This window comes from Alnus glutinosa, chromosome 1, assembly GCF_958979055.1.
Source record: "Alnus glutinosa chromosome 1, dhAlnGlut1.1, whole genome shotgun sequence".
Taxonomy (NCBI): domain Eukaryota; kingdom Viridiplantae; phylum Streptophyta; class Magnoliopsida; order Fagales; family Betulaceae; genus Alnus; species Alnus glutinosa.
In genome coordinates this window covers 48,345,224-48,369,292 of record NC_084886.1, presented here as the reverse complement: position 1 = coordinate 48,369,292, position 24,069 = coordinate 48,345,224, and the positions used below count along the sequence as shown (strand labels likewise).

General features: G+C 35.1%; 5 protein-coding genes across 5 annotated transcripts; all 5 read left to right on the top strand.

The window, feature by feature from the left end:
- The first annotated feature begins 365 nt into the window (after positions 1-365).
- On the top strand, positions 366-3,230 carry LOC133854707 (uncharacterized protein At4g08330, chloroplastic). Its single transcript, XM_062290966.1, has 2 exons — positions 366-733; positions 2,605-3,230. Exons 1-2 carry the CDS (start codon positions 651-653, stop codon positions 2,999-3,001), a joined length of 480 nt encoding a protein of 159 aa, XP_062146950.1. The 5' UTR covers positions 366-650; the 3' UTR covers positions 3,002-3,230.
- A 999-nt stretch (positions 3,231-4,229) lies between these two features.
- On the top strand, positions 4,230-5,918 carry LOC133858418 (GDSL esterase/lipase ENOD8-like). The gene is made up of 2 exons (XM_062293890.1): positions 4,230-4,655; positions 5,838-5,918. The coding sequence occupies exons 1-2, from the start codon at positions 4,394-4,396 to the stop codon at positions 5,882-5,884; spliced, it is 309 nt and encodes a 102-aa protein (XP_062149874.1). The 5' UTR covers positions 4,230-4,393; the 3' UTR covers positions 5,885-5,918.
- A 7,464-nt stretch (positions 5,919-13,382) lies between these two features.
- On the top strand, positions 13,383-14,030 carry LOC133861064 (uncharacterized). The gene is made up of 2 exons (XM_062296765.1): positions 13,383-13,462; positions 13,649-14,030. The coding sequence occupies exons 1-2, from the start codon at positions 13,383-13,385 to the stop codon at positions 14,028-14,030; spliced, it is 462 nt and encodes a 153-aa protein (XP_062152749.1).
- Positions 14,031-14,084: 54 nt separating this feature from the next.
- On the top strand, positions 14,085-14,669 carry LOC133861054 (uncharacterized mitochondrial protein AtMg00310-like). The gene has a single exon (XM_062296754.1). The coding sequence runs from the start codon at positions 14,085-14,087 to the stop codon at positions 14,667-14,669; it is 585 nt and encodes a 194-aa protein (XP_062152738.1).
- A 4,614-nt stretch (positions 14,670-19,283) lies between these two features.
- LOC133858386 (esterase-like) lies at positions 19,284-23,789 on the top strand. The gene is made up of 5 exons (XM_062293851.1): positions 19,284-19,632; positions 21,251-21,460; positions 22,637-22,806; positions 23,061-23,325; positions 23,421-23,789. The coding sequence occupies exons 1-5, from the start codon at positions 19,371-19,373 to the stop codon at positions 23,675-23,677; spliced, it is 1,164 nt and encodes a 387-aa protein (XP_062149835.1). The 5' UTR covers positions 19,284-19,370; the 3' UTR covers positions 23,678-23,789.
- The last annotated feature ends 280 nt before the right edge of the window (positions 23,790-24,069 follow it).

The following is a 24,069-nucleotide window of genomic DNA, read 5'->3' as shown; positions in this document are numbered from 1 at the left end:
TCATGAGAACAAAAAAAAAAAAAAATACACAAAATAAAAACTTTAACAAACATGCCCAAATTGATTAAATAGTTGAGAGAAAGAAGGATATAAAATCTTGTTAAGCTTAATGAGCCCTGTTTATCATAGCCTATTAATTATGAAATAATATATACTTTAGTCCGTTTGATCTACAATTTTGCAGGTAAAAAAAACGTTTTTAAAAAATAATTAACTACATTTTTTTTTTAAAAAAAAAGCTTATTTTTAAGTCACACGTTTTAATAATATTATTTATTGAATAACATGTTTTGAAAACCTAAACCCACTGTTAATCAAAATTTAATTAAAATCTCCTTGTTTCCGTTGTAGGCCACGTCATAGAGACAAAAACCCAGCTTACCTTTTTCATTTGATTCCACTCCGCTCCTTCAGTGGTTCGTTCTCTCGTCTGCACTCTCTCTCTCTCTCTCTCTCTCCGTCTCTTACTAGAAACTGCTTCGTTTTGGATCCGAATAGCGAACACGGGTCGTTAAAGTCACCCGGATCAGCCGTCATGCGTTCGTCACCTCTCTCTCTCTGACAAACCGCACCTTCGAGAGTGGGGTTTCTCGCGTCGGTGACCGTCACCGTCACAGCCGCGATCAGAGCCATTGGTTTTGGTGCATGAGATGGAGAAATCAAACGGCTATCACCATCAGGATTCCATTTCTTCTTCTTGCCCTGCTTCCTCCCGCAGAGACGTCTCTTACAGGTTCAACCTCTCTCTGTCTCTGAATTGCTTGTACGTTTGCACAAGTTGAATTGAAATTCTTGATTTTTATTTGATTGGGGTTTGTGATAAAAGTTTTAGCGACGATCGTATTAGAAACTTGGATGTAATTAGCTAATAATTAAGCAGATTTTAATCTTTGGAATTAAAAGAAAAAGTACTTATGGATTGACTTATGGATTGACTTGTGCTTTTCTTGCAAATAAAGGGTCGAACAAATTTGGTATTTCTTTCCATTATAGCTATTTATTAACTACTTCCGTGAGCGACTCGTATTGAATATTGATCGAATTTATTTGGTGGCTGCACATAAACTTTGTGCACTTACCTTGATACGTATCTGTTTGGAGTTTCACGCGTGATGGGAAATCCAAACAACAAATAAATTCTTAATTAGCTGATTAAATTCATATTTTCTACTGCTTAAGCTTTTGGTATAAGTGCTAATTTCACATATATACTATAATTACTTCTGGGTTCATAGTTTTAAACATTTGGATGAAGGCGGTGTCTGAGTATGTTATATCACTATTTCCCTTAATTAGTAAGGTGGTACCGTCCTGCATTTTGTGGTGCTTTTAGAGGAAAAGAAATGATAGAAGTTTTGAAGATAGTGAGAGGACGATGACAAAAACTTGAGTATTTCTTTTTTAAAATTCTTTATCATTAGACAGCTGCTCTAGATTTTAATATACTACAGTTTTCACACTATTTCCTTCACTTGTTTTCTCTTTCTAATTAGGTGTTTTCTCTTATATATTCATTATGTACTTGAATTGCGTCTTTACTTATAAAAAATGGCTTTTGCTCAAAGGAGAGTATAATCGTTGTGATGTAGGCTTGCATGGTGTTCCAAGATGTTGTATTAAGGTCTCACTTGAAGAGTAGTTGCTTTTTAGCATCCCCACGTTAACTACAAATAATTTGTATTATAAAAATTGAGGTTATTTTGCGTAGTATTGTCCACTTGTTTTGTAGGTTACTATAAATAACAAAATATAACGGCTCCTCGTAGAAAGGGGATGTTCATTAGGCGACATCTATCTTGTATAACCTGCACAAGATTTGATGATGAAGACTGATGTGTGATTAATATGTAGGATGCTAGTGAGATAAGAATTATCTTTTGTTATTGTTTCTCTTTCATCTTATCCATCTTTAGGCATATGTAATTAAGGAAGGGATTGGATTGAAAAAAAGTCATTGAATGCTCCTGATCCTCTCCCCTTATTGGCTTAGTGCTTCAACTTGCATCTACTCAATGCTATTGCATTTGAATGCACAAAGCCTTTTCATTTAATAAAGGGGTACTCAACTGACGCACCAAAATGATTTTGGAGAAAAGGACAAATAGGATAAATCATTTTTAGGGACATTTCTTGTAAGAGTAATGATGCTAGAAACTACACTTTTATCCTATAATGCTGACATGATAGTTTCAACTAATCCATGGATTAGTCACTGTTAAAAATAAAATAAAAAATAAGGTTGGTTGGGTCTCCCAAGTCATAATTGTTAAATAATTGTGAGATAAGAAAATGTGGTATATAGCATTACTTTTCTGGTAATAGAACTAACCTATCCTACAAAAACTTTGAAATGTCGCCTCTCCTGAGGTTATGATCTTTATTTGCAAACTTATCTCTATGAAATCATTGAAGTTTGATCAGTTTTAGATTCTGATCAACTTGTTTAGGATAACTCCTATACCCCTTTTCAAGCTGTGAGGGACCCAATTGACTCTTCTGTGGTTTTTGGTTGCTTTTGTCTTTGTTTTATTGTTGTATAAGCAAAAAAATAAGCGTGATTATGGTTCTTGACATGGTATTGACGAGACAGTCTCTTTCATGCAGCTGTGGTTCTTGTGGCTATGAGCTAAACCTAAGCTCCTGCAACCGGAACACCTCGACCTTTGGCTCTAAATATGGGAAATCTATAAAGAGAGGGATCATATCTTTCTTTAACATCGACGAGAGCAGATTTACTCAGGTTGATGAAATCCAATGCATACCCCACCTTTCTAAGCACAAGTGGGGCTTAATCCGCCGGAGAACCAAACTTCTTTGCCGCAAGTGTGGTAATAATATTGGAATTGCTTACAATGATTATACATCACCCCATCCACTTGTATCAGATGGATCGGATTCTTGCTCAGGCAATGAAGTTTCAGCTCGTAAAAAATATGATGTTAAAATCCGCGCTTTACAGCCCTCATCTTCTGAAGAATCAGGTGTTCCGCTTTTCACATGACATACTTGAGCAAGCTTGTTTTATATGTTCTTTTCCTGTTAAAGTAATATCTGCAACAACCAAGCCAAGAATTTTCTTGGAAGTCTATTTGTCTAAAGGTGTTTTCCTTCTGTATTTGTTTGGTGTTTTGCCCACTCTTATTTATATATATTTACTTGTACATAACAGTTATTTTCCAAAGCTGAACTATAAGGAAGATGGTGTATGAACTGATGTGGTTTTGGTTTTCCTTCTGTATTTGTTTGGTGTTTTGCCTAATGAACCATCTACGGAAACACCCAACTCTACAAGGCAATATTCCATACAAGACACAACGGCTAGCACAATATTAGCAAAGACAATCACACCAATGGCTAACCCATCTAAACAAGGCAAGACAATCACACCAACGGCTAATCCATCTACATAAGGCAAGCAACTGCTAGCAACCACAAAATCAGCATTCACAAATCTACATCTGTGCGATTTTCTCATTTGGGAAGGTTATCATAGCTTGGGGATCGGTTGAGGTCCCTACATCATCCTGGACGCTCCTGGTTGGGATGTTTGTGACTTTGTGTTTTGAACGTTTCTGGTTCTTCTAGCATCTTCTCATTGTGTATTCACCATTGCGGATATATTTTGTGTAAAAAATGATATGATGTTTTCTACGGACGGCGCCAAACTGTTGGTATAATTTTTGGTTTGGTGATGTGTCGCTTTATGATACGCTTTATTTGATACTTACAAAACATTAAGAGGCTTGTTGAGTGTGTCGACGGGATCTCATTCCGATGCTTAAGTTAGATTTAATAGACAAATATCTAAGAGTATGAGAGCACTTGAATATAAGAGAGATCAGAAAGTTTTAAGACTATCTCCTAGGTAATGGCTTGGCCTATTTATCGGCATGTAGTTCTGATATAATTGGAGTGCTCTGATTATACTTTAATTCAGATTCTAATCCCCAGATCGTGTAGGATTAGACTATATCTAGTGGAGAGTCTAACTCATATAAGACTATCATTCAGTTGAGTTCAAACCGATTGGGCCTATAGTTCGGTCATGGGCTCACTTGGGCTTTGGGAATGATAATTTCCCCAACTCATGTTAAGGGTGATTAGTGAAAATGCTTAATTATTTTACTAATTATGAACTCTCACATCAAATTTATAAGTAAATTCAAGTAAAAGTTATAATAACCTACCAACTGTCCTATAGAATTTAAAATACATCTTTGAAACCAAAATTTCCTCGTAAGCTTATCACTAGAGATTTCAAAGACGAATGGGAAAGCAACCTTTGACAAGTACGATATTTCTCTATATATAAGAGATGTCCGTCCATCTTTCCTTCCATTCCAAACATCAAACTCCCTAGCTAGCTTCTTGGTTTCCTTTCCTTTCTCCAAATATGGAGTCTCCTATCATTCTCAACTTTACAACTTGTCTGATCTCTTGCTTGTGCATGCTTTTATTGTATGCTTCCACACTGAACCCTGTTTTTGCTTTGAAAAACTGTGACTTTCCGGCAATCTTCAACTTCGGAGACTCAAATTCTGATACCGGTGGATTATCTGCTACCCTTATAACACCGACGCCGCCTTATGGGGAGACCTGTTTTCACATGCCCGCCGGAAGGTTCTCAGATGGCCGGCTCATGATCGATTTCATGGGTACGTATGTTATTGTTATATGTATCTCAGGCTTATATATATACTAACTATCATGGAATTAGATGGTGATAGCTACTGGAATTAATAGACTATTTTCCTCATTTGCTAATGCTGAGTGAGATCTTCCAGCTACCCATTTCAGCGTGTAATTAATGGTGGAAAGAAGTGTTTTTTGTTGTGTGAAATATTGCAGAAATTGAAAACAGAGTACATAGAATGAAATTTGCGATACTAGTAGGCCCATGGAGACCCAGATACACTCTCTTTTTTCTTTTCTTTTTTTGATACTTAGCAATTTGTCCTTCATAGTTCACACAGAAATGGTGGAAAAGCAGAATATGCAGCAGGGCATATTCTTGATGTGATGATGTGATGAAAAGATAATTTAGTACCTTACCTTCCCTCTTTTTTTTTTCCTTTTTTTTTTTTTTAATTTTTATGAGTGTGGGGGCCTCACCTGGGGCTGATAAAAAAGAATGGTTACTTTATACTGGCTTTATGACCTATGATTGGCTAAATTAATTGTTTTTTAAAAAAAAAACAAAATTTGTAGAAATGATCATATTTGAAAGCACGTTTTTTTAAAAAATGATTGAAAAAATCATGTTTTCAGATCGCACACAAAAAATTTGTTTATAGAAATACACGATTTTGAAGGTCAAAATACAATTTTATTATACAATTAACTACATTTTTAAAAATCGTATTTTTAAATCACACATTTTAAACTCTATCTCTATCTTTTTAAATAGTACGTTTTTGACCGAAAACTCAAATCACCCTAACATTTAATCTTAGCCCTCCTTCATGAGATTAGACTAGGAGTTGGTGGACTAGTGGTGGTGCATTGGCTCATCTCTCTTGCTTGCCATTGGAGCAACTACTGTCAATGGGACAGATCTTGCAGTCTAGACCTATTGACTCATCTTTCTCATCACTTGGCCTACTCCTTTTTATTGAGGCCTAAAATTAATTTCCATGGAAGAGTGATTGATACACAATATTTATATAACCACTTATATTGGTGGGACTATGCATGTGGGACCTACATGAATCACACTAATATGAATGATTATGTAAATGTTATACACAACAATGTTCTGCAAATATCATTTTTCATTACCATTGCCTTACATTATTTTACGTAGATGTAACCCTTCGACTATAATTGTATGGTTACAGCAAAGAGTGTCGGTCTCCCGTATTTGAGCGCATATCTTGACTCCTAGGGGACCAACTTCAAGCACATCGCAAATTTCGCCATGTATGCCCCTACAATTAGACTATCGGCAAGAATTATACCCGGCGATGGCTTTAATCTCTTCTACCTCGATATCCAATACTCACAATTTGTGCAGTTCAAAGCCAGATTACAAAGGCTAAGGGAAAAAGGTATATTAGCTACCCTCACGCCACTTGTTTGTCGTACTACATAGGCAGGTAGTACTTTACTTATAAATCTTTGATCTTTCAGTATTTTTTTTTTTTTTGAAAAAAAAAAAATTAAAAAATATAAATTTAGGGTATTCATATTTCAATTTTTTTTTTTTCAATTTCAACATTTTGTTAGATTTTTCTGTTAAATTCTATCAAAATTTTTAAAATACCATTTTTTTTTTTGGAAAAAAATTGCTAGGATTTAGGTATTGGTTAGAAGTTAACGGAATTAACAAAAATATTTATGTCTAAATCTTTGAAGATTTTTACATAATTTTTTTTTTTTTAGAAAAATAAACGGGGCTAATCCAAAAACTAATTTCAACAAGGTGGGATAGTGATAGGATAAAAGTGTGTTTCAAGCATTACCTTTTTTTAAAAATGCTTAAAAAAACATATAAGAATCACATGCATTTTAAACACATGCCAATTTAACAAATTAAATTAAAAAAATTTGAAGGAAAACTTTATCCTAGGATTTATTTGTCTAGGGTGCTTATAAACATCTATGTTATCAACTACCTTTCTGCATTAAGCATGGCCTTTGTTTTTTTTGTGGCAGGGGGAATATATGCAAATTTAATGCCCAAGAGGGATTATTTTCCAAAAGCTCTATACAACATTCGATATCGGTCAGAATGATCTTATTGAGGGATTCCTTAGTAACATGACTATGGGAGATGATTGGGGTACAACTCATTTGTACAACTTTGGCACAACCCACTCTACTTATGTCAACAAGTCAAAGCTTCTGTACCCGATATAGTCAACAAGTTCTCTACTAATGTTGAGGTAAATTAACACTATGATTAATCATTGATAATGGGCTGGATTAGGCTAGCCAGGCCTATTACTCTTGGATCCAGATTTTCCTGTCCAAATTCTATCAGATTCGAACACGGAATGAAGAGGAGCAGGTGTACGTAGGTCATGAGGTGCCTAAGCATGTCTTTGGACTTCTTGAAATTTGGGCAGAGAATCCCCATCCATTACTCTCCCCAACAAAAACCAGTTATGACACCCACACGCTTCTACTGATCAGACGCAAAGAATCATCATCCATATCTCCCATATGCGATTTCCATCGACCTTTTCTTCTCTCATTTATTTATTTATTTATTTTTTAAATCTCTCTTATTTATTATTATTATTATTATTATTATTATTATTATTAATTTTATAAGTCTCTCTCTCTCATTTATTAAGAAAAAGAAAATAAGCTCTAGTTGGACGGACACATTAATTTCAACTTCACATCTCGAGAAAAAGAAGAGGAAGTTCATCCTTTATGAGGTGCGACAAAAGAACGTGGCTCTTAAAAGTTTGTTTGACTCAGGCTTCTAGAAGAAGTTTTTTTTTTTTTTTTTTTTTTTTTTTTTTTTTTTTTTCTTTTCTTTTCTTTTCTTTTAAGTACAAATTTCATTCGACAAGAAGGGTTACAAACATTAAAATAGAGGGATAGGCTCCCCAACAATAAACTAAAATCTAAAAAAATAGTGCCAAAATAAGAGGCAAAATGGTAACCAAGGAGGGAATAATGAGTTTTCAATTTCAGAGGAACTAAAAAGGTTCCGGTCCTATCTACTTTGAACAAAGCTAAAGCTTGATCCGCACAAGGCGGATTAGAGACCAAATTAATGAAGAACAGGGGCATGACCTGTGCATAGGCCTTCCACCCGGTCCAAAACTGCTGTCCTTTATTTTTCTGACCATATTCAACTCATGTTTGGTTCCTTGGTCGTTCTTACTCAAAATTCACTCACACACAAAATCTCTGTCCATTTATTTAAAGTGACACAATAACATTAAAAGTTATGCCTTAAATGTCTTACATAAATGAAGATGGAAACAAGCATTTAATGAAAGTGATATTTTCCATTTCAAATGAAAAGTTTGGATTTAAAATTGATACATCTAATGGTTTATATGGAGTCAATGTTAGCATACAAATCTTTAAAAAAATTTAAATAATATGAAATCATGTACACTATTAAATGTATTAACTTTAAAACCTGACCATAAAATGGATAGTATCAATTTTATTTGAAATGGAGAGGATCCTATTCCCTTTTTCAGCAATCTACTTCATTAATCTTCTATTCGATTAGGCCGCATAACTTTTGGATTTTTGTGTTCGATCTATTCAATATTCTATAAATAAGTTCACCCATAGTTTGCATCTTTCTACTTTTTATTTTATTTATTTATCTTTTTTAATCAACAATGTCAATGAGTTATTTAAAACCCGGCCGCCACAACCCCTTAAAGCATTCTTAGTAGCCTTATCAAATTATACTAGTCAAAAACCACTTTCCTCTATTTTAACCATCCATTTTTTTAAAGCACCTTCAGCATCCTTACCATTTTAACTATACACTATCACTATTCTATTTAGATAATCTTTTTTCAAAATGGAGGTTGTATTTGATGCATGAGAGAGAAATAAAAAGAAAAAGGAAGAGAGATAAAATTTTAATAGTTTTTTAATGATTTTGTGAGTGAACAGTGCTCACTATTGTTGGTGAGTACTGTCCACTCTCAAATTTTTTTTTCACCAATTTGGTGAGGCTGTTGGGGAGTCATTTTGGACAATTTCACCATATTGGCTTACCAAAATAGCTAAAAAACTATTTTGGTGAGGCTACTAAAAATGTTCTAAATCATCTACTGTTGCTTTCACCACTTATGTAGACAACTTATGCTTGTTGGAAACGATATCTTTACCCTATAAACATATTTTTTTTAAAAAAATTGCTATACCTATAACTTGTTGACACGTGTAGCATGTAATTGTGTGTGTGTGTGTGTGTGTGTGTGTTTTTTTTTTTGCAAAGTAAGGGTAAAAATGCGGGTAGATAATAACCGCTTGCATCCGTATATGCGGATGTGGTTAGGAAAAATCACTATCTACATATGCTGATGCGGATTATGGTTTTAGGGTATGCGGGTGTGATTAATAATCGCATCCGCATTTCCTTTATATATAACATATATTATATATATTTAATTAAATTTACATTTTGAAGTCTGGGTGGGAGAACCCTGACTAAAACGATGTCGCTTTGAATCTGGTATGTTTAGGACATTTAGTTCATGTTAGGTTTTTTTACTATCATCTCAAAGTAATATCTTACTACATTTACTTTTTTTCTCATTTATTTTTTTTCTTTTCTCTAGGTAATTCAAATCCCGATTACTCTGAGACAATGACCCTATATCGCTGATAATTGTGAATTGTATAACAAGTGAAATTTTAAGCACATTATTTAAGCTTGTATATAGTAATAACCACATTATTTAATCCTGCATATAGATTTAGATAGTAATCTAAAACGTTCATTATCTTATATGTGGATAATAAACCGTATTTAATAAGTGCAATAAGCACGCGGATGCGGATAATAAGCACATGATACAGATACCTAAAAGTGTTTAACCGCGTTATGCGGATGAAGCTATTGTTAATAACCGCATCCACATTTTCACCCTCACAATGCAAAGGTCTAACATTACTCTTAAAAAATGACAATTACATTTGCATTATTGAGTAAGTAACTAGTGATTGCTTGTGTAGTCATAACCACCCTCCCAAAAAACAAATTATAATTCATTCTGTCGGGTACAATATTGATGCTCTGCTTACGTGGGCGGCTCTTAAAACAGTTTCATGGGAAATCTATAAAGAGAGGGATCATATCTTTCTTTAACATCGACGAGAGCAGATTTACTCAGGTTGATGAAATCCAATGCATACCCCACATTTCTAAGCACAATTGGAGCTTAATCCGCCGGAGAACCAAACTTTTGCTGAACTATAAGGAAGATGGTGTATGAACTGATGTGGTTTTGGTTGAGAAAGTTTTGCTAAAAATTTCCAATGCTATATTAAGCCATTAGTGTGATATTTCTAATAAGTTATACGATTGATATGAGTTTGGCAGAGCACTAGCCAAATGTTAGCAAAAGTAGTTGCATTAAGCTTAGCAATTTAGAGAAACATTTGATCAACTTCTAAAAGTGCATTTTTTAATTTTTAACATTCTCCCTCTTCTCAATAAAAAATAAAGAAAATTCTTGTAAAAGAATATTTAAATGAAATAATGAAAGTGAATAAGCTAAAATAGAGGGCCGAAAGTTAGTGCTTTAGAAAAATGGGTAGTAAAAATAGAAAAATGAAATTTTTTAGCTAAAATGGGGAGCAAATTTGTTGAGCGAGATGTAAATACTCTAAAGCCACAATTTCTTCCCAGTTCCTTTCATTTAATTTGAAAATTTTGGATTTCTTGAGTAATCTTTTTCTGGTTATTCTCTTGAGTTTATGGTCAAAATTTTCAGCTTGTGCTCATCCTCAAATTCCAACTCAACCTGTACGATAAGTGGCAAAATTCAAATCACGAGCCAGGACAATAATTGATCAAGCTTTGAAAGATAAGATACTTACATATAACTACAAAATGTGTAGACTTAAAAGATAGATTTTGATCCACATACAAGATGTAGAAAGCGATATGAATCTTGACCCAAGTTATATATAGATTGTAAATGTCACACGACACTCCAAATAAATGAATTTCAGAAAAAGGTTTTCTTTTTAAAGGTATTCATGGAACCACATTTTACAATAAAATCACAGGCATGACAAAGTTTCCTATCGGATAAAATTTATAGAATTGGAAAATGCTTACCTACTACAACTTTTACTATAATTCGGATTATTGTTACATAAAGAGATCCGCTACAATTTTGAGTGGTTTTCTTAAATTCTAAATTTAAGAATTTAGGCTCGTAGTGAATTAGTATCCTCTCAAAATTATTTTGTTATAATTTGAAAAAATTTAAGCAGGTGATTGTGAGATACCACTTATGAAGGATTAGGATCCCCTACAATTTTAACAAAATTGTAAATTCTCAAGTTACGAAATTTATGCCATTTTTAGGCATCGAAACACTTAAAAAATGTCACATATTAAAAATGTGGCATGTTACAGTTGGGAATTTAGTATATTTTCATCAAGTTTTTGCTTTATATATTGTAAAAAAGTTTTGAGCAAAAACTATCTTTTGGTTTTCTAAATAAGAGATGTTTCTGTAAAAGTGAAGAATAAGTTTTTTTGGGAGGAAAATTCTTTCTGGTTGCCCCGATAACATTCCACATTTTTAATATGTACACTTTCTAAGCGTTTTGATGCCTAAAAATGATATAAATTTCGTAATTTGAGGATGTTCAATTTTATTAAAATTGTAGGGGATCCTAATCCGTAGTGTGCATACACCTAAGCATTACTTTAAATACTTGAAATGTATTGGGCCTTATAAATGCCAACTACACTTTTTTTTTTTGCTTCTTTTATTTTTTATTTTTTTATTTTTTATGTGTGACTATCTTCATTTAATACTCTTTAAAAACCTTCTTTTCAAATCATTCCCAAAACACAAAATAAATATATGTACATATTAATTTTGAAAATGCTTTAACAATTATCTTTGACAAAAGACATTTTTATTGAACCTTGTGCAAACACTTCTCATTTATGAACAGTGATTGAATAGGTTGCTAGTGTTCTCGTACAAAGAAGGGATTGTCTCATTATTGATGTACAACCGCCATAACTCGCACTAGTAGGCTGTTTGACTATGGTATTACGATGACCAAATTAAAGTAATGATGGATTAGATATATTACGAGTGTAATGTTAACCTTATCGAGCCCAACAAATATTATTGTCATATGGGCCAAATGGGAAAATGTAAGAATTTTATTGGCCCACGTGATGTAGTTCATATGATTTTCTTAAATATTAATGGATTTAAGTGACACGGTTATCCAATCCTAGTCCTATCCGCACTCTTTCATTTTATTTGTCAATAAAAGAATTTACAACTTTTGTAATATCGTAGGAGATCTTAATCCATGCACTTATGTGTACACTTTAATATGGTGCAAATTAAGCAGGAGACGCACGCGCACACGCGTGGCAGTGGACCGTACGTAGGGCGTTAGTGGCGCCTTGATGGTGCTCTTAGCCCTTGATCTTCATCTTTAGGTCAAAATCTTTATTGGACGGGACCTCTCTTCCATTTCCACTTGCTCTTTTTAGATTGCCTCCGCTACTGTCGGATACGTGTTGTTGTCTGCGTTCTCCATTCGATGTCCTTTGCTGTTCGTGGTAGTTTTTCTTTTTTGTTTTTGTGGGTTGTATGTTTTATTTGTATCCGTTGGGCATCTTGCTCTTTCCTCTTGTATCACATATGTTTTATGCATAATAACATTCAACTATGTCATATGATATCTTGGAGTGTATTCTTGTACCCTGGCCTTTGGAATCTGGAGAGTAGCAATGAATCACATAGTTTCTGAAAAATTGAAGTAGCTAGTAGTCCTAATCATATTCCATTTGACAGATCAAATAATCAACTTCAAGGCCGCCTCTAAGTCAATTTCTGGAAGAATTAGCAAAAATTGATTAGATAATGTTGTGGATTTTATGCATAATAATCTTCAATTACGTACGTCAAAAGTAACAAGAATGATATCTTTGAAACTGGGTTCTTGTACCCTTTGAATAGTAGCAATGACTCGCATCTATAGTTAGTAATTTCCATTTGACAGATCAAAGAGCCACCTCTAAATTCAATTTCTAGAAGAATTAACAAAAATTGATTGCATAGTGTTGTGGCAATTAATGTTGTAACAAGCTAGATGCAAAAGAGCTTGAAGGACAGTAGACTGAGCCTTGTACATTCACTTAACAATGATTTGGACAGAAACATAATATAACAAAGACAAATATTATAAGAACCTTGTACATTCACTTTCATAATTAGCTGAGCTCACTTAAAGCCCTTTTCTCCAATATGGTGGATTGGGTCAAATTGATTATCTCCCCGGCCAACATCTCTAGGAATCTCTACAACAAATCATTATAGGTTTCAAATTTTTGCAGCTGTGTCTTGTGATCTTTTGTGTTATTACAGAAACAAAGCCTTTCATGATGCTCTCTCCTTTGGTGATATCAAAGTCTCTCAGCATGTTAACAAGACTTCTATGAAGCACTACACTGCTTGGCATCAAATCCCAACTCCCTTGGAACGCTGGATACCTCCTACTAGCCAAAATTAACTTTGACACAGCAATCCGAGATTCTTTCTTAGCTCAACCTGTAGTTTGTCGACATTATTTCTCCTCAGCAGAGTGCATTTGTCCCGGGGAGACTCATTACGGACAATGTTCTTGTTGCATATGAGGCTTTGCATACAATGAGTACTCGGATAAGAGGCAAAAAAGGGTATATGGCGATAAAGTTAGACATGAGCAAAGCTTACGACCGGGTGGAATGGCACTATTTGGAAGCAGTGATGAGGAAAATGGGGTTTGCTGATCAGTGGATCCAGATTGTCAATATTTGTGTGTGATCAGTGTCCTTCTAAGTGCTGCTTAATGGAGTCCCCCAAGGTCAATTTCATCCCTCCAGAGGCCTAAGGCAGGGGGATCCCCTATCCCCCTACCTATTTTTGCTATGCACTGAAGGTTTAAGCTCCCTGCTGCTGAAACACAGGTTGGAGGGGAGTCTCACTGGGGTTTCGATTTCTCATAGAGGTTATCAGCTTAGTCATCTCTTCTTCGCTGATGATAGTCTCCTGTTTTGTCAGTCTACCTCACGAGAATGGGGAAATATCTGTCACCTCCTCAACCAGTATGAAGCAGCTTTAGGTAAAAAATTAAATGTTTCAAAAACCTCTATCTTCCATAGCCGAAACACCACACGAGAGTTCAGAGAGTCCATTTTATCTTCTAGTGGCATTTCGGCAACAAACTCTTTTGAGAAGCATCTTGGATTACCTGCTTTGGTTGGTAGATCGAAGAGGAGGACTTTTGAAGGCATACTTAACCGGGTTAGAAAGAAGATAGATGGGTGGAAGGAAAGATTCCTCTCCTAGGCAAGGAAGGAGGTGCTCCTCAAGTCTGTGATCCAAGCCATTCCCACCTACTCTATGAGTGTTTTCAAGCTTCCGAAGACCCTTTGTACGAATCTGGAAAAGGTGATGAACATGTTAATGTGGGGTAACACGAGCTCTTCAAAAGGTTTAAAGTGGATGAAATGGTCAAGATTGGGGCAATCCAAGCTTAATGGGGGTCTAGGCTACAGAGACTTGGAAGTTTTTAATCTTTCTCTTCTCGCCAAACAGGGATGGAGGTTAATCCAAGACCTCAATCCCTTGGTTGGCAGAATTATGAATGATAAGTACTTTCCCAGAGGATCCTTTCTCTTAGCAACGTTGGGTCACAATCCCTCTTTTTCTTGGCGCAATATTTTGAAGGCTCGCCCAGTTCTAGAGAATGGATTAATATGGCGTGTAGGGAATGGAGAGAAGATTCGAATATGGGGTGATAAGTGGCTGCCCAACTCTTATGATTTTCTGGTTCATTCTCCCCCTAACGGCTTGGATAATGAGGACAAGGTTTGTTCGCTCATTGATCCACTCACAAGCAGATGGAAGACTAATATCCTTGGCGAATATTTCGACCCCGTGGAGGTGGAAATGATTAGCCGTTTGATTCCCGGTCCTTTGCTGTGAGAGGATAGGCTGATTTGGAGGGGCACAAAACATGGCGTTTTTACGGTGTGAAATGCGTACTATCTTGAGCTAGAAAGACGGCTTGCAGGCAAAGGTGAGTGTTCTAGGAGAGTAATGATTGAACACCACCCAAAGATACAACTTTTCACCACCTTGCCCATGTGGCAAGGTGGTCCCCCACTACTTTTTGAGTTTTTTTATTTTTTAAAAATAAATTAAGATAGGGGACCACCTTGCCACATAGGCAAGGTGGTGAAAAGTTGTATCTTTAGGTGGTGTTCAATCATTACTCGTTCTAGAATACTTGATATTCAAAGTTTTTGGAAGTTTCTTTGGAATCTGCCCTTACCCCCAGTGGTAAAGAACTTTGTGTGGAAGGTGTGTAATGATATTCTTCCAACCAAGGTAAGCTTGCTTCAGAGAAAGGTTGTGGAGGATCCTTTTTGTCCGTTTTGCCTAATACATCCTGAAAGTCCTTCCCATCTTTTGTGGACTTGCCCTTCCTCGGTGGCATTTGTGGCAGGAGAGTACAAGAAAGATACAAAAGTTAAAATTAGAGGAAGATGATAGTTTTGGTTTTGGTTTCATCCGAGAGCTGAGTGAAAAACTGGATGTGAAGTCTTTCGGAGAGGTGTTGATTACTATGTGGTTTATGTGGCTTCGTAGAAACTCTTTTGTCTTTGATCGTGGCTGGGAATCTCTTGTCCAAGTCTTGAACAAAGTGAAAGGGGTGATGCAGGAGCTTGAAACCACTGCAACGGAGAGACATGTTGATGTGAACCCGCAGGATGAAATCCCCTTTAAACCCACAAACAAATTGAAATCTACCCAAGAAAGCCAAGTATCAAGTCCAAAGAATCTAGACCCGTTGAAATCTTGTTCCAAGAACCTAAATTTGGTTAGAACGCCACAAAGGGTTTGCCTTTGATAAGTTCTTAGATCAATCAAGAACAAGTAGAGAAAACTGAAAAAGTTTTCTATGAAGAACAAAACTTCATTCGCAATCAACTTGTCTAGCATATGTGGCGTGCTGTCGCGAGCACCCAAAAATAAAAACCTTACTTCTAAAATATATGTAGTAGTGCAAGTAAGGGTCGATCCCACAGAGAGTAATTAGCCGAGTTTTATGCTACGTGAACAAGGATGGGGGGGGGTTTTAAGTATGAAAATAATTTTAAGAAAAACAACTAAGAAACAATTCAAATTAAAATATCAATCAAGTAAGAAACATTGGTCTAAGTCAACTTCCACCATCGGAATTTTACAACTAATCATCGATGCAAATATATATCAATTCATACTTTGAATATTCATCGTTGGAACTGTTTTCCTATCTCCCCTTAGTAGTAGTTAATTAGAGTTAGACGCGCTCTAATTAACCCTAACTACTAAACAACCCAAGACACGCGCTATAGGTTTAATCTAGTAGCAGCCTTAATAATTAGAGAGATCGATGAAGTGAAACAACACAAGCCACGCGGTTGCATTTAATTTCGTCGGATGTTCTTCCTAAGATTTAATAATTGCTTAGACGCGGCAAATCATTAAATCTTAGTTGCTTCATAGATTGGAGGGATCAAACAATTACGGATTTGATATCCAACCTAGCGATAGATTGTAACGAATAATAAACTAGTAGTACTCCTAGCAATTAAACGAGACAATCATGAAAATAAGTGTAGAAGAACATCTGATACTCAAAGCATAAATTGAACAATAAAAACAAATTAGATCTCACAGTTTTATTGATTCCGAGGCTTCCGTTTCCTTCGACCAATTATGAAAGTTTAGCCACGCAGGGCCATGACTAAAACTTAGAGAAGAGGGGAGAAGATGAAAGATAGAAGATTGGAGATGTGTGTTGTAAGATAGAAGGTCTAAGGTGTGTCATGGTTCCCCCCTTTTATACACGTTTCATCCCATATGCTATAAGCCTAGGAAATCTTCTAATGAAAGATATTCCAAATACTATCCTAAAATTACACTACCCAAATCTTGACTAATTAAGGAAAATATTAAACATAAAATAAATGCTAGGATAATTAGGAAGGTGATGATTTCAATGGGAAATTTTGTTGCCATATGCTTTCTCGATTCTTTCTTGTCTAAGTCCCCACAAATCTGCCAAGTATGGAGAGAAAGTCAAATTCCTTTGTCATGGAAAGAGATGCTCCTTTCATGTTGTCTTCTTCCACGTGGTCCCCACGAATATCTTCTTTATTTTCTTGGTCCTCTAGCATCTTTTCCTTCCTTTTCTTTCTTTTGCTTGACTTTGTATTTATTGCTTTGCTTGGCTGGAATTGATTGGATGATTATGAAAAGGCTCAAAGTAAAGAAATTTCCATATCTGAAAACTTCCTAAAATAAATCGCATCAGATCCACCTCAGAACGTCAACTTCAAGCCCGATTTCGACCTTGATTCATCCTGTATCTCTCAAAACGTAAAACATAAAAGTTGTAGATTTTTTTCTTGGCGTTTCACAGCATCTTGAATCATCTCAATCGGAGCTTTTATGAGAGAGTTATGCCCAGATTACGAACTGATGTCAAAACTGTCCAAAATCGCCAAATTAGCTTTGTTTTGCATTTAATGCCTCAATTTGTATCCTAAATCAAAATATAAGAAAAATGAGTGTATTTAGGCATTAAATAAGTATAAGAGATTAAATATAAAGGGGAAAAATATAATATTTTACATTCTCATCAATATGCGGCTACAAGTCTTTTTAAAACCTCTCTATAAAACCCTAACCTACTAAGGCCTACATCAATTAAAAGACATGGGCTGAACATCTTCAAGCCCAAAATATCATAAACTACACTTCTATAGCTAATAAAAGAAGTCCACTTAATAAAACAAATAGGCCTAAAGGCCTACAACCATAGAAACATAAAAATAGGCCCACATGTCTATACTTAGTAAAATAAAGAGTTGCAAGAAACCACTAGGCTATGCCGCCCCCATCTGTTGCTTGTATCACATGAATTAAAGTTGGTTTTTCTTCTTTCAAGCCTATCTTGAATGTTGGAGTCTTGCTCGATAAATTTGCAAACTCTGCCCAAGTGGATTGCACCAATCCTTGCATTGCCTCCTTGATCTTCTTCGCCCTTGACTTTATGATTGGCCCATCTGGAACTTGTAAGGGATCTTTAAGATTCGGCCTACCATGGGGCCCATCATTCATGGTAGGCCCATCACATGTCTTGGGTAGGTCGGGTATCCCTCGGCTCTCGTCGAATTGGTCTCGACCTCCAGCAGGCGTTTTGAAGCTCAATTGGGATGCGGCACTTCGTCCGGATTTGGGGAGGATGGGGACTGGAGTGGTAGGTCGCAATGATAAAGGGGATGTGGTGGCTGCTATGACGAAGTGTGTGCCGTTTCTTATGGACTCAACGATGGCAGAAGCTCTTGCAGTGTGGGAGGCTGTCAAGTTTAGTGTCGATCAAGAGTGGCAGCAAATGATTATTGAAGGTGATGCTTTGTCTATTGTGATGGCTTTGAATAATCCCGGTCAGTGTTGGAGTCATGATTATGGGCATTTGATTGAAGACACATAGGTTTTACTTGAAAGGGTAGAACCGTTGGATATCAAACATGTCAATCGGTTGGGTAATAAAGTTGCACATACACTGGCTAAATTGGCTGTGAATCAGTCTTTAGACTTCACCTCGATAGGTGAGTATCCTCAATGTATTCATTTACTTGTGCTTGATGAGAAAGGTCATCCTATTTGATTTCAATGAAGATTATATTATTATTATCAAAAAAAAAAAAAATCAACTACATTCACTTCTTTACTTTTTTCATAACTACACTTATGGCACTATTGATGGAATGAAGAACATAAATCAATTATTTTCTTTACTTGGCGAAGAGGAAGGAAGATTCAGTACCAGCTTGTTTCACATTGCCTATTACAAATTTGAGAAATGCTATTTTGCATTCTCCCAACATACTCAATTGGCGTGGTATGTTCAATTAACTTTTAGATCAATCTTAATTACAAAGAAGAAAACGTCAATTGAATATGCTGGGATAATGCAAAATAACATTTATCTAAAAGTTTTATGCCTGTAACTGTCAATCTGTTTATGGCTGTTGCAACCCGTAAAATTATAAGGATTTGTTTGTCAACGTTTTATAGTTTTATGTCTAGCGTTGTTTTTTTTTTTTTTGAATGTTTTTTTTTTAAGAAAAGCAAAACTTGGTCCTATTGAGAATTGGAGAATACTGATCAGATTGCCCCATCATGCATGCTTGTGGAATTTTTCTTTTTCTCAATATTCGTTACCAATATCCTTATCAACTTCTACTATAATTTTCATACAAATTTATCGTGATGGTTCATAATTGATTAAATGATTAAGCTCTTATGCTCACGTGAAGGGTGATGAGTGAACATACTTAATTATTTCACTAATTATAAATTGTCGCATCAAATTTATAAGCAAATTACAGTAAAAGTTATAATAAGTCTTCTAGAATTTAAAATACACATCTTTGAAACCAAAATTTCCTCGTAAGCTTATCACTAGAGATTTCAAAGACGAATGGGAAAGCAACGTACCTTTGACAAGTACAATCTTTCTAGATATATACTTCGTAATTGTGTAAGAGATAGATGTCCGTCCATCTTTCCTTCCATTCCAAACATCAAACTCCCTAGCTAGCGTCTTGGTTTCCTTTCCTTTCTCCAAATATGGAGTCTCCTATCATTCTCAACTTTACAACTTGTCTGATCTCTTGCTTTTGCATGCTTTTATTGTATGCTTCCACACTGAACCCTGTTTTTGCTTTGAAAAACTGTGACTTTCCGGCAATCTTCAACTTCGGAGACTCAAATTCTGATACCGGTGGATTATCTGCTACCCTTATAACACCGACGCCGCCTTATGGGGAGACCTATTTTCACATGCCCGCCGGAAGGTTCTCAGATGGCCGGCTTATGATCGATTTCATGGGTACGTATGTTATTGTTATAAATATGTATCTCAGGCTTATATATATACTAACTATCATGGAATTAGATGGTGATAGCTACTGGAATTAATAGACTATTTTCCTCATTTGCTAATGCTGAGTGAGATCTTCCAGCTACCCATTTCAGCGTGTAATTAATGGTGGAAAGAAGTGTTTTTTGTTGTGTGAAATATTGCAGAAATTGAAAACAGAGTACATAGAATGAAATTTGCGATACTAGTAGGCCCATGGAGACCCAGATACACTCTCTTTTTTTCTTTCTTCTCATTGATACTCGGCAATTTTTCCTTCATAGTCCATACAGAAATGGTGGAAAAGCAGAACATGCAGCAGGGGCAGCATCACGGGCTGTCCTGAAGAAAACTGCCTAAGAACAGTCCCCCAGAAGAAAACAAAAAACCATTAGGATCCATGGGGTACCATACCAAACCCAGTGAACTTTTCCAATTGTTGTCAAATCCAAACTAGAAGAATGCCACAGTTTTCATCATTTGTAACAATTCCATGAAATAATAATGACATATTTTTTTTTTTAAATAACAAATTATATAAGATTGTAACACATAATTTATGAATCAAATTTTGGAGAAAAAAATTTTGAAAAATGTAGCATTTTTCTCTCTCTCTCTCTCTCTCTCTCTCTCTCTCTCTATATATATATATATATATACTTTTACTTAGGAAAGAGCCTGGTAAAGAGTTTCTTGATGTGATGAAAAGATAATTTAGTACCGTCCCCTTTTTCTTTTTTCTTTTTTGTGTGTGTGTGTGTGTGGGGGTGATAAAAAAGAATGGTTGGTGAAGTGGTAACTTAGTAGAATTTTTTTGCCCCCCAAGCCAGACAAAAAAGAAAAGAAAAAGATGTACTTTGTGCAAAACTGATCGAAACCTCCCTCAAGTTGTGTTGAGTTGAATTGTCTTGCTTTTTTTTTTTTTTCTTTCCATTATTACTCTCTCTCTCTCTCTCTCTCTCTCTATCTCTCTACTTTATACTGGCTTAAATTAAAAATGTTTTTTTTAATAAAAAAATAAAAACAAAAATTTCTGAAACGGTATTGTTTGGGAGTACGTTTTTAAGAAAATGATGATTTTAAAAACGTGAAAAAATTGATGCTTTCAAATCGCATGCAACGGGTTCGTTTATAAAAAAAAAAACACGATTTTAAAGACCAAATTGTAATTTTATTTTACACTTAACTACGTTTTTAAAAATTACGTTTTCAAATCACACGTTTTGAATTCGTCGCTATTTTTTAAATAGTATGTTTTGACCGAAAACTCAAACGTCCCTAACGTTTAATCTTAGCCCTCCTTCATGAGATTAGCCTAGTAGTTGGTGGAGTAGTGGTGGTGCCTTGACAATTTTCTTTGGTTTCATAGTGACCTATCAACCTCTGTTATTAAGGGCCTGGGCCATTCTGAAATCTGACCGGCTCATCTCTCTTGCCTGCCATTGGAGCAACTACTGTCAATGGGACAGATCTTGCAGTCTTATTGACTCATCCTTCTCATCACTTGGCCTAAAATTAATTCCCATGACTTCACATTATTTTAAATAGATGTAACTCTTTGACTTTGATTGTAATTGTATGGTTACAGCAAAGAGTGTCGGTCTCCCGTATCTGAGCGCATATCTTGACTCCTTGGGGACCAACTTCAGGCACGGCGCAAATTTCGCCACGGCTGCCTCCACAATCAGACTGCCGGCAAGAATTATACCCGGCGGAGGCTTTAGTCCCTTCTACCTCGACATCCAATACTCACAATTTGTGCAGTTCAAAGCCAGATCACAAAGGCTAAGGGAAAAAGGTATATATATATATATATATATATATATATATATATATATATATATATATATATATATATTAGTTAATAGTTACCCTCACCCCCACTTGTTTGTCGTACTATATGGGCAACACTTTACTTATAACTTAGATAGATCTTTCAGTATTTTTGAAAAAATGTATTAAAATTTTAAAAAATGTCAATTTAGGGTATCTATCTTTCAATTTTTTTCAGTTTCAAAATTTCCAAAATAATTATCCTTTTTTTTAGGAAAAAAAAAAAGAAAAAAAAATTTGATAGGATTTAGATATCGGCCAGAAGTTAATGGAATTTACAAAAATATCCATACCTGAATCTTTGAAAAATTTTATAATTTTTTTTTTTTTTTAAAAAAAACGCAGTGGTATTTTGAAAATTTTGATAGGATTTAACAGAAATTTCTAATGGATAGTTGAAATTGAAAAAAATTGAAAGATTAATACCCTAAATTGAAAGATCAGGGGTTATAAGCGAAGTTTTCCCGACTATGTATTAAAAGAATATTCTTTGGTTCAATTTGAGTAATGTAATTATTATATACTATACTCTTATCTCATGTTCATTCTATTGGACTGACGTGGTAGTGCTAATCAGCCTTTAAATCAACCATTGTTTAAAATATATATATATATATATATATTCAACAATTGATGGGCATTAACTCAGTAGGATGAGAGTGAGATGAAAGTGTAGTATATAACATTTCTCATTAGTTTATTAAACTGACATGTATTAAAAATACATGTGATTTTTACATAATTGAGCACTCACATGCATTTTTAAAAGAGTAATGCTACAAACCAAACTTTTATTCTACCGCTTTCCTACCTTGCTGAGGTAGTAGTGCCAATAAGCCTTTTTTTTTTAACAGGGCCGATCCAATGACTGATTGGCATTGCCGCGTCAGCAGGGTGAGATAGTGATAGAATAAAAGTGTGTTTTTAATATTACATTTTCTTAAAAATGATAAAAATTTATGTGAGAATCACATGCATCTTAAACACATGCCAATTTAATAAATTAAATTAAAAAAAATTTGAAGGAAAACTTTATCCTAGGATTTATTTGTCTAGGGTGCTTATAAACATCTATGTTATCAACTACCTTTCTGCATTAAGCATGGCCTTTGTTTGTTTTTCTTTTCTTTTTTTTTGGCAGGGGGAATATATGCAAGTTTAATGCCCAAGAGGGATTATTTTCGAAAAGCTTTATACACATTCGATATCGGTCAGAATGATCTTGGTGAGGGATTCTTTAGTAACATGACTATAGAGCAAGTCAATGCTTCTGTCCCCGATATAGTCAACAAGTTCTCTACTAATGTTAAGGTAAATTAACACTATGATTAATCATTGATAATGGGCTGGATTAGGCTAGCCAGGCCTATTACTCTTGGATCCAGATTTTCCATAAAATTCGAACACCGAATGAAAGAAGTGGGTGTAGGTCATGAGGTGCCTGAGCAGGTCTCTGGACAGAGAATCCCGATCCATTACTTTTAGGAGAAATAATTACTTTTTAAGGCCTAATTAAAAAATAATATATAAATCAGGTAATTGACTTTTGTTTTATGATGATGTAGAAAATATATGATTTGGGAGCTAGATCATTTTGGATCCACAACACAGGACCAATTGGCTGCCTTCCCTATATTTTGGCCAATTTTCTATCAGCTCAAAGGGACAGCCATGGCTGTGCCAAGCCCTATAATGATGTAGCTAAATATTTCAACTACAAGTTGAAGGAGGCCATTGTTCAGCTCAGGATCGATCTTCCTTTAGCTGCAATTACACATGTAGACCTCTACTCTGCCAAGTACTCTCTATTCAGTGAACCGAAGAAACACGGTAAGCGTGCCGTGCGAATCACGTGCTTTAAAAATAGACGTTAAAAATGCACGTAAGAATTTTGAAGTAAATAATTTTGGGTTGAAAATATGCAGGATTTGAGCTTCCACTTGTTGCTTGCTGTGGGTATGGAGGGAAGTACAACTACAGCGATAGTGTTGGGTGTGGAGGAACAATCACAGTGAATGGAAGCCAAATATTCGTGGGTTCATGTGAAAGCCCCTCAGTTAGAGTAAATTGGGATGGAATTCACTACACCGAGGCTGCTAACAAGTTTGTTTTTGACCAAATTTCAACTGGGGCCTTTTCAGATCCACCCATTCCCTTGAAAATGGCATGTCATCATATTTGAAAGAGTCATATTACTGTCTAATTGTTATACGTATTAATGTCTAATAATTGTAAACCAAGCACGGGCTATAATACTCATTCCAAGATTATGAAAATGAATAGTGTTTGAAGTACTACAATTTTTACTATAATTTTCTTACAAATTTAACCGATAAATTTAATTGTTTAGTAGTGGTTTATCACGTCAATTTATAATAAAATTTGCAGGTAGGTGCTTGGATTTTTTAGAATCATTCATGGTTAAATAATTAGATTTATTGTTTCTAATCAATTTCATTCAGTCTATAAGACAAGTGATATTTTAACATGCCATTGAGGTGAAAAATCATCATCACATACAAACTTTTCCACTTTGTTTCTTAGAGACTTTTGCAGGGATTTTAACAGGATCCT

Bases quoted from the DNA above. Each gene is read 5' to 3' on its own strand.
- LOC133854707 (XM_062290966.1), top strand. From the start codon at position 651: ATGGAGAAATCAAACGGCTATCACCATCAGGATTCCATTTCTTCTTCT. The intron at 734-2,604 runs GTTCAACCTCTC...TCTTTCATGCAG, and splicing joins CGCAGAGACGTCTCTTACAG to CTGTGGTTCTTGTGGCTATG.
- LOC133858418 (XM_062293890.1), top strand. From the start codon at position 4,394: ATGGAGTCTCCTATCATTCTCAACTTTACAACTTGTCTGATCTCTTGC. The intron at 4,656-5,837 runs GTACGTATGTTA...GTATGGTTACAG, and splicing joins GCTCATGATCGATTTCATGG to CAAAGAGTGTCGGTCTCCCG.
- LOC133861064 (XM_062296765.1), top strand. From the start codon at position 13,383: ATGGCGATAAAGTTAGACATGAGCAAAGCTTACGACCGGGTGGAATGG. The intron at 13,463-13,648 runs GTTTGCTGATCA...GCTGAAACACAG, and splicing joins GCAGTGATGAGGAAAATGGG to GTTGGAGGGGAGTCTCACTG.
- LOC133861054 (XM_062296754.1), top strand. From the start codon at position 14,085: ATGAGTGTTTTCAAGCTTCCGAAGACCCTTTGTACGAATCTGGAAAAG.
- LOC133858386 (XM_062293851.1), top strand. From the start codon at position 19,371: ATGGAGTCTCCTATCATTCTCAACTTTACAACTTGTCTGATCTCTTGC. The intron at 19,633-21,250 runs GTACGTATGTTA...GTATGGTTACAG, and splicing joins GCTTATGATCGATTTCATGG to CAAAGAGTGTCGGTCTCCCG. The intron at 22,807-23,060 runs GTAAATTAACAC...ATGATGATGTAG, and splicing joins AGTTCTCTACTAATGTTAAG to AAAATATATGATTTGGGAGC.